Source organism: Drosophila pseudoobscura, chromosome X, assembly GCF_009870125.1.
Source record: "Drosophila pseudoobscura strain MV-25-SWS-2005 chromosome X, UCI_Dpse_MV25, whole genome shotgun sequence".
Lineage (NCBI taxonomy): Eukaryota > Metazoa > Arthropoda > Insecta > Diptera > Drosophilidae > Drosophila > Drosophila pseudoobscura.
Genome location: NC_046683.1, coordinates 64,960,398 through 64,972,763, shown reverse-complemented (window position 1 = coordinate 64,972,763; position 12,366 = coordinate 64,960,398). Strand labels below are relative to the sequence as shown.

General features: G+C 45.8%; 4 protein-coding genes and 1 long non-coding RNA gene across 7 annotated transcripts in view; 3 read left to right on the top strand and 2 right to left on the bottom strand.

Annotated features, from left to right (window-relative positions):
* LOC26533589 (uncharacterized) overlaps positions 1 to 4,593 on the bottom strand; it is a 28,007-nt gene extending 23,414 nt beyond the window's left edge. The window contains exons 1-2 of one of the 2 annotated variants that reach the window (XR_004470704.1): positions 4,022 to 4,593; positions 3,369 to 3,625 (exon numbers count right to left, since the gene is read on the bottom strand). This is a non-coding gene — a long non-coding RNA (uncharacterized lncRNA). Of the gene's footprint in view, positions 1 to 3,368 lie in introns of both variants that reach the window. The other variant, XR_004470703.1, reaches the window with a different exon arrangement.
* Positions 190 to 774, top strand: LOC26532133 (BPTI/Kunitz domain-containing protein-like). Its single transcript, XM_015188360.2, has 2 exons — positions 190 to 410; positions 466 to 774. The coding sequence occupies exons 1-2, from the start codon at positions 329 to 331 to the stop codon at positions 660 to 662; spliced, it is 279 nt and encodes a 92-aa protein (XP_015043846.2). The 5' UTR covers positions 190 to 328; the 3' UTR covers positions 663 to 774.
* Positions 923 to 2,211, top strand: LOC4811996 (alpha-ketoglutarate-dependent dioxygenase alkB homolog 7, mitochondrial). The gene is made up of 4 exons (XM_001352738.4): positions 923 to 1,050; positions 1,114 to 1,307; positions 1,375 to 1,542; positions 1,609 to 2,211. Exons 1-4 carry the CDS (start codon positions 990 to 992, stop codon positions 1,951 to 1,953), a joined length of 768 nt encoding a protein of 255 aa, XP_001352774.3. The 5' UTR covers positions 923 to 989; the 3' UTR covers positions 1,954 to 2,211.
* Positions 4,594 to 5,143: 550 nt separating the features above from the next.
* On the top strand, positions 5,144 to 11,603 carry CycA (cyclin A). The gene is made up of 7 exons (XM_001352739.4): positions 5,144 to 5,870; positions 6,539 to 6,741; positions 6,804 to 7,074; positions 9,945 to 10,168; positions 10,234 to 10,438; positions 10,512 to 10,759; positions 10,822 to 11,603. Exons 1-7 carry the CDS (start codon positions 5,640 to 5,642, stop codon positions 10,964 to 10,966), a joined length of 1,527 nt encoding a protein of 508 aa, XP_001352775.2. The 5' UTR covers positions 5,144 to 5,639; the 3' UTR covers positions 10,967 to 11,603.
* On the bottom strand, positions 7,566 to 9,265 carry LOC4812561 (RIB43A-like with coiled-coils protein 2). 2 transcript variants are annotated; one of them, XM_015188361.2, is made up of 3 exons: positions 9,168 to 9,265; positions 8,939 to 9,071; positions 7,566 to 8,850 (listed from the first exon to the last, which is right to left on the bottom strand). In XM_015188361.2, exons 2-3 carry the CDS (start codon positions 9,062 to 9,064, stop codon positions 7,831 to 7,833), a joined length of 1,146 nt encoding a protein of 381 aa, XP_015043847.1. In that variant the 5' UTR covers positions 9,065 to 9,071; positions 9,168 to 9,265; the 3' UTR covers positions 7,566 to 7,830. The 2 variants fall into 2 exon arrangements, with proteins under 2 accessions (XP_015043847.1, XP_001352776.1); XM_001352740.4 differs by lacking the exon at positions 9,168 to 9,265 and having other exon boundaries at positions 8,939 to 9,161.
* Positions 11,604 to 12,366: the final 763 nt, after the last annotated feature.

Genomic DNA, 12,366 nt, shown 5'->3' with positions numbered 1-12,366 from the left:
ATACAACAAAGAAAGCAATGGGAATCGAATGCAAGTCTCAATAGACACACTGAAGGACTTCCAGAATTCCCGGCTCGCTATAAAACTCAAATCCCTCTGCTCTCGGGGCACTACTTTTGACTCTACAAGTACATAAATCGTTCTATTTATGTACACGTCGTTTTGTAAATATCAAGAACAAGCTACTCTATTGTATGGCATTATTCAGACTGTTGTGAACATGTTTTTGAAAGAAGCAATCGGCTGCGAATTGGTCATACATATATAAGGCCTGCATAGCGGTTGATTAAACAGTTCCAATCGAATACACGATCCGATTCCGCTGAGAATGAAGTTCACTTTCATTTTCGCTTGCCTGGCCCTACTTGTGGCCCACACCAGGGCCCAGACCTACTGCGCTGGGCGTCCCGGTATGTAAAGAGGATTTTCGAGCTTAAGCCCTTACAGGACAATATGTTTCCGTAGGCATCCAGCTATGCACAGGCGGCAGGGATGAAGGCAATAACAATCGTGCGACGTGTCAGGAGAGAGCCATGAGAGAAATGTGGTGGTATAACGCACGCATCAACGACTGCCAGAAGATGAAGTTTTTGGGATGTAATGGGAACAGAAACCGCTACTGCTCCCTCGGCAGCTGTCGCAGTAGGTGCAAACGCCCCTAGGAGAATGGGCGCCACTTGCTTCTGTCCCGAATGAATGAGCACTAATAAATATGAAAGCCTCAGCAGACAGAAGGAAACTAGTTTTGATCAGAATCAGGTTGATCCGTCTATTATACAGCTGTATTGACAAATAGCAACATATTATATTAAATCAATGAGTTTTCTCGGAATGCAATTTTTAAATTCGATATCAAAACATTTCAAACACAACTGTCCTTATATCGATAACTGATAACAACAAACGGTGACTATGAAAACCCTGCCAATATCAGCTGTTCTCACTTGCACGTAACTTTCGGAAAACAAATAAGAAATTTTAAATAAATCATGATAATACTGAATAGATGCTCACCCATCAGGCAGATCCTCCGGCGCTGTCATACCGAAGGTGCGTAATACAAAATACTTGAACAGAGACTTGTTCAATAGAAACGTGTTCGTTTGGTTTTAGCGGCTGCCTGCAGCAAGGTCAGAAGCCCCTTGACTGCATTCTTTGGCAAGTGGCCGGAGTCGGAGCAGCAGGAGTTCGTTCAACACATGCGCATCATCCCGGATTTCATCACCGAGTCGGAGGAGCAACAGCTCCACGAAGAGGTTGAGCCGTACATGAACCGACTGCGCTATGAGTTCGATCACTGGGACGACGTGAGTTCACCAAAAACTAACCACCAGCACCAGTCTGGCGCGCAGCTTAAGTATTTCCATCTTTCAGGCCATACACGGGTTTAGAGAGACTGAGCGCAAGAAGTGGTATCCACATAACCGCGATGTCCTAGAGCGTGTGCGCCAAGTGGCATTCGAAGGGGCCATAATGCCCTACATCCATGTCCTGGATCTAGCCGCTGACGGGGTCATCAAGCCGCATGTGGACAGCACCAGGGTAAATTTAGCCATTAGTTCATTCCGAGCAAAGGCCCAACCAACACCAACGCCATCTCATTCACAGTACTGCGGCACCACCATCTCGGGCATCAGCTTACTAAGCGACAGCGTAATGCGTCTCGTGCGCACAGATGCCCAGAAGTACCAGCAGCCCGTCACGGGGACAGTGACGGATGCCAAGAGCGCGGACTCCGATGCAGTATATGGCCATCGGCGTTTTCCGGAGGCATTGCTGGAAAATGGCTTCTACGCAGATCTGCTACTCCCGCGGCGCTCTCTCTACATAATGTGCCACACGGCTCGCTACAATTTCACTCATGAGATACTGTCGAAGGAGCACTCTACGTTCCTCGGCACAGCCATACCAAAAGCACGTCGGATATCTATAATTTGCCGCAACGATCCATGAGGATGTGCCACCTTGTACGACTGCTGAAAGCGGAACGCTTTCCTTCCTATATTAATTGAAGCGTTGAGATACAAATCCGTCTATCCGTAGAGGTATCCATATAGAAATAATGACGTTTTTCTTTTCAAAAGCATAGTCTAGTCGCTTCTATTGTTAGTTGTACATATGATTATTCCGTTTTATCGTTATTGATTATGACATGAAAGTTACAATCGACCGTGTATATAAGAAAATATAAGTTGATTTCAAGGACATCTATATGTGCATGCATGTGTCTAAACAGGACTGTGAGTTCATTGACCCCAATGGATTATGCTTCCCTTCCCAGAGCTTTTCACAATATTTCGGAACTGGAGTGGACTTGTGTTCGGTCAATGCATGAAAATGAACGTCTATTCCGCTCAATGATATCAATTTAGTATAGATTTGTAGCGTATTCTTTCAATTTGATGGTTTTCCTATCCAACAAGTATTTCCCTTTTTCATCTACTAAAATTGTAGAGTCCGAGCAACCTCTAATGATATAATGAATCCATAAAAACCAAGGATTTTTCATATGTACATTTATCCAAAGACGGGAGCAATTTGTTGCAGTAGTCCATGCAGAATTCCATCCCTTTGGTGACAGCTGTAAAACTGTAAGTAAAAGGTGTATTAGTGCGGCCTTTGTTCGCGGGAAGATGGTCAGCAACTGCTGCTCCGGAAACATCTTGGCCAGCCTAAGACACGACACACTACCGAATTGCATAAACAATGGGAGTTACGCAAAAACGTGTGTGTGAGTGTTTAAAATCCCTAGACCAAGCGAAAATACCCCACGTACCCGATCTTGCAGTGAGTCAACATGAGTGCACACCGACCGATAGAATCCAGGTAGGGCACAATGGTCGGGCGCTGTCATACATGCATACAAATTTCATTTAGAGCGCACATAGGACGCATGCGACTGGGTCCGACACAGAAGTCCTGCGGCGCTTTGTTCTGTGCCCAGGCGGTAGGCATCTGCAGCGCCGCTGTATAAGTGTCCTTCTGCAGCGCTTCCATCCAGAAAAGGCGCTTGAAAGGCATGACTCCTCGAATGGCCCTCCGTGAGGGTGAGAAAGGCTTCAAAATCGCAAATACTGACACCGAAATTGCATTAGTGATTAACCAGAGGTGCAAATATTGGACGTTCAGGATGGTTGTACTACTACGAGTAAAACTGAAGAGCCCGCCCCCACATTATATGTACCGCATGTACATAGAACACGGTTGGAATTCCCCTTTAATATTATCTGATACAAAAAAAAAACCATATAAATGAAAAAGGGGAAAAGGAGGAAATACTTGGATGTATGGAAAATATAAATATATAAATAAAACTCGGAAAACCAACAAAATCAGTATACAGAGTAAATTAAAACAGAAAGACTCACCTGCTCCCATAATTCTGTAGCGTTGAATATTATTTGCTGTTTCCTTTGTTGCATTGTTGTTGAATATTATTTTTGTTGAGTTGCTGTTTTTAATTAAACAAAAACTAAATTACCACTTAATTATAGCTCGGATTGAAATCTTCCATTTTTCACATGAGGGGGACTTTGCCGTGATAAGAATGCAGGACCATGGGCGGCCCGAACCTCTGCTTTGAAACCGGCATACGTTTCTGCGCGTCTTATCTCTCCCAATATCACTGAAAAGAACGAGAGCGAAGTAGTTAGTGTCGCGAGAAATGTGGGTGGCGAGCTGCAGTAGCGTGGGGGGCTCAAAGAGGGTGATGAGGGCGGTGCAGCAGAACAGCGTAGGCGAATCAAAGCTCGGCCTTCGTTTCTGCACGACTTCCTCTCCGTATCACACTGATAAGAATGAGAGCGAAAGTTAGTGGCCGAAATATTTACCAGCTATATGGCTGACCTGGCAATAGAATATAATAGTATAGAATTGGGCAACAAGAAAACAAATGAAACATAAATTTTATTTCAAGCCTAGTACATGAAGCTCGTGGCTCTCGATGTAGTTGTAACGGTAGCGCGATTAGGGATTGGGTCGTCAGAGTGGGTTGGGGGAAAAACAATGGTATCATTGTTACCTGGCAGTCAGCTGGGATTGTTCCCTTTCATCCATTTTAAATGGGAAATAAAGCTTAAGCTGTACATAAGATTATTCAGTTCGGATAAAGAAAATATTTAATTAAACAACACGCAGTCAGCTGTTTTGTAATTTCGCTATGTTTAAACAAATATTTGCATGATATAAGAAATATTTCGACTTTGTGGACATCCAAACTTTGGTTGCTTTCATTTTATTGTAATTAATATCGGAAACTAGCCCACAATATTTTATTCAACCGAATATAAAAAAAATCAGGGAATATGATTTTTGATCGTAGGCAGGGAACGATTAACCCATTCTCGACCAGTGTGTATTCAAATACACTATACGAAAATAATAAATCTAACGGGGTAATTTTGTTTGTAGGGGAAGAGGAAGGTTAAATCTACATGAAGACTTTACAAACAGTACAGTTCTCCGCGGCTTAGCTCAAGTTGTTCCCCTGTTTAAATATAAGGGTTTCAGTGGGCTAAGTTCGCATTTTCATCGGTATAGTTACGGTATTTTTGAATGTGAGAAGGTATATTCTGGTATATTTCTGGTGCCACTTTTGATAATTACATACAAATGTAGTTCAAATGCATATGCACAAACAATTAGTTTTGTGGAAATTGTTGTTGACCTTCTTTGTTAAAACGTCATTTTATTAACAATCCAATAAAGATTAGTACTTGAAATTAGCATGTATTTTAGAAAATTGATTTATCAATGGGATGAAATTATGTGTTCAGATAGTGCAATGCTAGCCAGCTGGTAAAATCAAATCGAATATAAAAATCGAGCAATATGGTTTCCAATCCATCACGGAGAACGATTAACCCATTGTAGACCAAGGGGGCATTTTAGTATTCTACCGAAAATAATAAGAGTTTAATAATTTTAGTGCAGCTCAGCTGAAAAGCATAGAATTTTTCTTTACAGAAGAAGGATAGGACGGATCTACCAGAAGAATTAACAAAACCTATTAATTTTCGCCATTTACCTCAAGTCATTGAACTGTTCAAATAGAGGGGTCTTCAGTGGGCAGTATTTTTCGGTATATTTCTGAGAGTCAGACCGTATACGATCAATACACGGTCACATTGCCGAGAAGTAACCGGGAAAAAATCAAACATTTTTTTCAATTGCCATTTGCCAGCGCCTGAGACCTTGACAGCCCCAGCCCCAGCATAAGTAAAAATTTGTTGACGGCGTCGGAGCCCAAAATAAAGTCAGTGCGAGCGTAGTCTAGAAATCGAGAAAACAAATTATTCCAGCGCTGGCGAGACGCAAATGTGTTGTAAAAATTGATAGTCAAATTAATTCTGCGTAAATTGTGTAAACTTCGAGTGTATTTTAAATTTTGCTGCCATCCAGCGTCAGGTTTTAATGATAAAATTTGCCTTTGAGTAAATGTAAATGTGTGCGCTGAGCATAGCAGTGTGTATGTGTTTGTGCGTTCGTCGAGCATAAGAAAGCGAGACGACGACAAGCCGAAGAGAAGCCACAGACGCGAACGACGCTTAATAAATATCGCAGCAGAGGCGAACAAGATAGAGAGAAACGCGTAAAGTAGTCACCATTTTTACAGCAAGGAAGCTGAATTAGAGGCAAAAATGGCCAGTTTCCAAATACACCACGACCCTAACAACAAGGAGAACCCGGCCAAAACTGGTCCGGCTGTCCTGAAGGAAAAGAATATGGGTGCCATCAAGCAGCCCCTGGCCGTGATCGGCGGAATTAAGGAGAAGATTGCACTGGGCCCCCGCGCCAATTTTGCTGTGCTTAATACCCACAACAACAATGGAAATGTGCAGCGTGCTCATCCAGCGCCATCAGGGAAAATGGTAAGTCCCGAATAGCACAGTTATTTCCATTCTTCCAGTCTGTCCTTTTTGTTGTTGTTTTTTTTTTGTGCTGTGCGCATTCTAATGCAGCTGCTGTCTCGCTGACAGCGTATTGTGGTGGTGGGATCTTTCTGTGCGTGTGTGTGTGTGTGTTTTTTTTTTTGTTTGTGTAAGCTGCCTGCTTTCCTTCCATAGGGAGCGCCTCGATCCGCTAGTATGACTGCGGTGGTTGTTCTCTGTCTCTCTGTTTGTGTCTCGCTCTCGCAACGCTATGCGCGATTACGTTGCATGTTCCCACTCCTTCCACTCGGGAGATAACTTCCGCTAATTGTTCGCGCCTAACCTAAAACTAACCTAGAAATTGCACATCCATGCAATTGCAACAGTTTGCGCGCCTTTTTCAAGGAGAAATAGAGAGAGAGAGGGATGGCAAATACAATTACAACGCACACTAATACTATCGCACACTGTGAGAAGCCACTCAAAGGCGCGCACAGCAGCAGCATGAGACGTAACAGGATTATTCCAGCGAAAGGAAAAGAGCGAGAGAGCCGCGGTTGGTGCACTGTTGCTGTAATCGTTACCCCCTTCTCACACAGTCTAAGGCACACGGCACACTCGCCCAATGTCATCCAAATTAACGTTTGTATGTGTGTGTTACGTTACAGCAATTCTTCCGCGACGTAAAGAACGTCAATACGGACGAGAACACTGGCCTGGCCGTGAAGAAATCGAACGTTGTGCCCGTGGTGGAGCAGTTTAAGACATTCTCTGTGTACGAGGATAACATAGACACGCAGGTGGTGCCGCCGGTCGCCGCCAAGGAGCAGTCCTCTGCCGCCGACAAGGAGAATCAGTACGCCGCCAAGTAGTGAGTATCCTCCGGACTCTTTCCTTTTATGCCCATTCCTTAACTCTCAACCTTCCGTACAGCAATGCGGCTCCCAAGGAGTACTCCATCCAGCACGAATATGACCTCGAGGGGACGCCCATGTCCGTTACCGACGTCATGTCACCTATGTCTATCGATCGTTCGATCATCGAGGCCAGCAGCGCCATTGACGAAAGCCCGGCCCAGGGCCCACAGTGTGGAGCTGCCCCCGGTGTCCAGGCTAAGGAGCTGCCACCCCGGAACGACCGCCAGCGATTCTTCGAGGTGGTGCAGTACCAGATGGACATATTGAAGAACTTCCACGAGAGCGAGGTAAGTACATCGGGGGTGTGTTTCTCCGAGCAATAACGTGACACAACAATTCCACAAAGATTTTCCTCAAAGATAAGGAAAACTGTCATCTGAAGGGAATCTTCCCCCTGTTGTTAGTTACCCCCCTCCTTCTTGCTCTTCCTCACATGTGTTGTGTCCGTGTGTGTGCACGCAGGCGCAGAGGGAGACAGAAAGACACAGACTGCACCCCGAAGAGCGGTTGCTGTTGCTTCACGCGTCGCTGCCCTGTCTTTGAGTAGAGAGTATTGTCGTCTGTCTCTTTTTCCTGACTCGGTTTCTGTTTTTTCCCTGCCCTGCACAAGAAAATTTACCTACATATGTAACAGGCCGGACACCCCATTATCCGCTGAGATATCAGGAAGAACGGGATAGAAAACACCTCACTTTTCGGTTGTTGAACTCCAATTGGACTCAAATATAATGTCAGAAAGGTACATACAGTCCCAACCAAGGTTCCAAACCACAGCTGCTTGATATTTTCTGCTGAATTGTATGTATTTGAATTTCTAACAAGACTGTCCCAACGAACGATTGATCTGTGGATAACTGGAGATTACATTTTAAACTGTTAAAAATTTCATTGTGGTTTCTGGTGTCCTAGGCGCGACTGGGAAGCCGCCACGGTTCTCTGCAGTGCTGCAACTGGAACTGGGGCGACTTCCTAGCCGGGCCCGGGCCACGGAGAAGGGTCGGACTGCTTGGAACGTGTGTGTGTGTGTTTGTGTCTGATATAAACTAGCGGGAATTCTTGTTGAACTGATCGTAGAAGTCATCGAAGATGGCATTGTTGAGCTGCTCGAGCGAGTTCTTGCGCTGCTCGTCCTGCTCCACTGCCAGCTTGGCGTTGGCCCGCATCAGATCATCGAACTGGTCCTTGCGGCGGCGGTCGACCTCGATCTGCTTGAGCATCAGAGTGCGGTCCATGTTGATGGCATACTGCTCCCACTGCTTGTCCATGAGCTGTGCTTCGGTCTTGCGCTGGGCCGCTTCTAGGAGCTGCTGCTCCTGGCCCTTGCGGAAGGCGATCAACTCCTCGGGCGTCATGCCGCGGTACATGAAGGCGATCTTCTTGTTGGGATCGGTGCGCGACTGGGCCACGTCGGGGTTCTCGGTGAGCATGTCGCTGGACAGCATGTTGTATATCTCGGCCATATCGTCCTCGTGCTTCTCCCGCTTGGCCTGATCCCGGCCCACACGCTTCTGCTTGGCCAGATTGATGTTGAACTCGCGCACCTTTTGGATGACCTGGTTGCGCATCACATTCTCCGACTTGGCCATCTCTTCCAGGTGCTTGTCGCGGCAGTTGATGTTCTCCATCATCATGTGGTCCGCCTGGCGTCGGGCCTCCTCCGCCTGCTTGCGCTCCATCACCTGCTGGTCCAGCCAGGCGCGCTGCTGCTCCCGCTGGCGCACCTTGCGGTCGCTGTTGTACAGATCCTCGCCGGAGAAGATCTGGGCACTGGAGATGCCCAACGTAATGTCGTCGTCGGCGATGCGCATGGGCTTTGCCTTCTTAAGAAAGTCGGGGTCGTTCAGGTCGAACTCCCGGCGCTGCTCCTTTCTCTGGTAGCGGCAGCGGTAGTAGTTGAGGTCCGAGTTGGCCACGCGCTTCTGCATGTCCAGCTCCTTCTCCTTGGACGCGATCAGCCGCTTCTGCAGCTGCTCCTGATCCTCATACCGCTTATCGCATTCCAGCTGCACGCTGCGCTGCTTGTTCTTCTCTATGATCTGGCGCTCCAGCGTGGGGAGGTCCAGCTGCAAAACAATCGGAGGAGGAGGAGGACGAGGAGTGTGATTCCCGAACATGGACACAGAAAGCCTGCCCTCCCGCCCCAGGACTCACCCCGTACAGACGCTGCTTGGCGTTGAAAATGCGCTTCTTGCGCTCCTCCTCGTACTGCTCGCGCTTCTGCAGCTTCATGGCCTCGTTGAGGTCCTCCTTCGTACAGATACCCAGCTTGAGAGTCATCCTGTGGCTGCTTCGAAATACAATACAAATACAAATACAAAATATATATAATCCTGAAAATAACTCTTGCAAGATTTGTCGGATATGAACGTGTTTCTCTCACTGAAAGCAAATATTTGACTCTGATTCGGGGTTTGAGTTTGTTTGCCCGGTTGCCCGGTTGCCGGCTGTTCCGCCTCTTAGTTGCTTAGTTTGTTTGTCGTTTGACGCCTCACTCCTACGATTCCCCCCCTCCACTCGCTGCCCCCTGCCCCCAGTCGCAGTTTCCCGCCATAGATACCATCATAATTACGTGTAGAGAAATGCAGATTCTTTTCCAATCTTTGCCTGTACCGCTGTGCCCGCCTGGCGCTTGACGTGTCCAATAATCGTTAAAGCCAACATTAAATAAACACCTTATGTATATATTCCCTGTATGGGCGTTTTGCAAATGATTTCCCCGTTTCGGTGGGGTTTTGAATGCCGCTCACGTACCACGAAATAACCAATAAACAAATACAAATTAGTAAATTCGATTCTCTCTTTCTCTGACCGCACTTCCCATGGCAGGGAGTGGAGTTTTCGTCAGCTTTCTGGGTTCCCAAAAGATTTGGTCATGCGTGAGATACCCCTTGGCTTCGGGGTGTAATGGAGTCGCGGGGATTTTGGCATAATATCAAAACTAACAGTTCATCTTTGAAGCTCTGTGAAAGATTAGGAATTCTAATGGGTAGCATGGCAAACACGAGATTCGTAGAATTATGTACCCGTGAGCGAGCCGAAACGATTCTGAACGAAATCTGTTTGCGATTATGTCAGGTTTCCTCTTCTCATTGCACACTTTTTAATGGCTCATTCTAAAGAATTATGGCTCGCCAAACTAATCGATCATCATTTTCAGAAAAAACGTCGCCCGAAGCGTGAGTACATGCGCAAGCAGAAGGACATTAACTACAATATGCGCTCGATCCTGGTCGATTGGCTGGTGGAGGTGTCGGAGGAGTATAAGCTGGACACGGAGACCCTCTATCTGTCGGTCTCCTACCTTGACCGCTTCCTCAGCCAGATGGCCGTGGTGCGTCCAAAGCTCCAGTTGGTTGGCACTGCAGCCATGTACATTGCCTCGTAAGTAAAGTAGCACTTCGATTGCTATGTGAACGTCCACATCTTCATGGAACTGTACTTTGCAGGAAATACGAGGAGATCTATCCACCAGATGTGGGTGAGTTTGTCTTCCTCACCGACGACAGCTACACCAAGTCGCAAGTGCTGCGGATGGAGCAGGTCATCCTGAAGACGCTCTCCTTCGATCTGTGCACCCCAACGGCCTATGTGTTTATCAACACGTACGCTGTGATGTGCGACATGCCCGAGAAGCTGAAGAGTCTGACTCTGGTGGGTTTCTGCTACGGGAGTGGTGGCTTTATACATCTCTAATGTTTGAACTTGTGCTCGTTTCGATTCCCAGTTCCTGTGCGAGCTGGCGCTTATGCAGGGAGAACTGTACTTGGAGCACTTGCCGTCGCTGACGTCGGCCGCTGCACTCGCCTTGTCGCGTCACATACTGGGCATGGAGATCTGGACTCCGCGTCTAGAGGAGATCACTACCTACAAACTAGAGGACTTGAAGACTGTGGTGCTGGAGCTGTGCCAAACGCACAATACGAGCAAGGAGCTCAACACCCAGGCCATTCGGGAAAAGTACAATAGAGAAAAGTATGTCGCGAACGATGATGTCATGATGATCATGATTGCTAATCCTAATACATTCCCCGCAGGTACAAGAAGGTGGCTTCCATCGAGACAATCCAGCTGAATGAGAAAGATTTTGATCAGCTCTTGCAGGGCTACATGGCCAAGCAGAAACAGGAGGAGACGGAGATCAATTCCAAATCGGAAGTTAATTTGTTTTATAAGTTTTAAGTGTTTTGTGCGGGCCCTTAGCCACGCCAAATTTTATTTTTTAGTTTAGTGTTCCATGTATTATTTGTAGTTCTAGAGCTAATTTTATGTAACTGAGAAATTTATGGAAGTTGGAGAGAACAAAAAGGAAGAAAAGACAGCAAAGAGGCGTGGATCGGATCGGCGAGCTCCCGTAACAGGTACTGGACAATTTTATATGCATCGCCATATGAGAGATTAGTCACCACTACAGCAAGCAACACCAACACCTCCTACTGTCTACGGTGAGAGCTTGCGGCCACGCCACGCCCCGCCACAAGAAGACGAAACAAGAGAGATCCGAAGCTGCAGAAGATTAGCAAAACTAACCAAGAAAAAATGTGAACCACAACCAAGTCCAACTGCACTCCATTGGATATAAATATATTTTACCATTTGAGTTCTTTAATATGTTCGCCATGTAATTCCTTTTTTTTGTATTTGTAAAGAATATCACATGAATGTATACAATGTGTATTTCACCATAATCGTACGCACTAACAGGGCTAGCTTCAGAAATAATATTACATATTTATATACGTACTAACTAGTTAGGCTATGAATGTTCTGTGAACCACGCAACAATTGTAACAAAATACACACATCAAATTACACCAGACACTTAATAGATTTTACTTAAACCACATCACAAGACGAGACACCAAGCCACAGAACCATCAAATAACGTCCACTCTATTGCCTGATTCGAACTGTAACACATATCTCGAACCCTACGACGCTTACACACACTCAAGTATTCTAACCAACCGTTTTACTGGTGGCTTAGCGAAGCTCTTTTACCATTAGATGCATATAGTACGATCTACTAACCCTCAAATGTAACTTGATAATAGATAGCATTGCTGGGAGCATTCTCCTCGCATGCTGCATATTCCATAAAAACGTATTGTACTCAATAAAATTGTGAAAGTAATGCACAAGAAATGAGTTTCAGTTGATATTATTCTGTGGGTTTCACTCTGACTTGTGGTGGGCACAAAGGTGACAAAGGTGGGCACGCCAATACTACATACATATATCCCCAAACTCTTTGAGTCACGTATACGACATGTATTTTGTTCCTGCATACGCTTTTGCGCTTTTCGATTGTGAGTAGGGCTGGCGTCGGCTGCTCTCTGAGCAATGGGCGTAATGAGTACTACCATTCCACTTTTGAAAATATTTTGGGGCTGTGAAGGCAGTATGAAAAGAGTAGAGAAACCTGTGAGGTTACCTCTCATTAAGAGCAGATTATCATTGTTGAATCTTGCCCATATTTGTAGACGGAAACACAACCGAAATTACCGATTCTAAAATTTCATTTTCACGCGTGAAATCGATTCGGATTCGATGGGCGATTGCCCAAATAAAATATATATGCA

Coding starts and splice junctions, on each gene's coding strand:
- LOC26532133 (XM_015188360.2), top strand. CDS start 329: ATGAAGTTCACTTTCATTTTCGCTTGCCTGGCCCTACTTGTGGCCCAC. Junction 411..465: donor CTACTGCGCTGGGCGTCCCG/GTATGTAAAGAG, acceptor ATGTTTCCGTAG/GCATCCAGCTATGCACAGGC.
- LOC4811996 (XM_001352738.4), top strand. CDS start 990: ATGATAATACTGAATAGATGCTCACCCATCAGGCAGATCCTCCGGCGC. Junction 1,051..1,113: donor CCGGCGCTGTCATACCGAAG/GTGCGTAATACA, acceptor GTTTGGTTTTAG/CGGCTGCCTGCAGCAAGGTC. Junction 1,543..1,608: donor CGCATGTGGACAGCACCAGG/GTAAATTTAGCC, acceptor TCTCATTCACAG/TACTGCGGCACCACCATCTC.
- CycA (XM_001352739.4), top strand. CDS start 5,640: ATGGCCAGTTTCCAAATACACCACGACCCTAACAACAAGGAGAACCCG. Junction 7,075..9,944: donor AGAACTTCCACGAGAGCGAG/GTAAGTACATCG, acceptor CATCATTTTCAG/AAAAAACGTCGCCCGAAGCG. Junction 10,169..10,233: donor GCAGCCATGTACATTGCCTC/GTAAGTAAAGTA, acceptor TGTACTTTGCAG/GAAATACGAGGAGATCTATC.
- LOC4812561 (XM_015188361.2), bottom strand. CDS start 9,064: ATGACTCTCAAGCTGGGTATCTGTACGAAGGAGGACCTCAACGAGGCC. Junction 8,851..8,938: donor CCAAGCAGCGTCTGTACGGG/GTGAGTCCTGGG, acceptor ATTGTTTTGCAG/CTGGACCTCCCCACGCTGGA.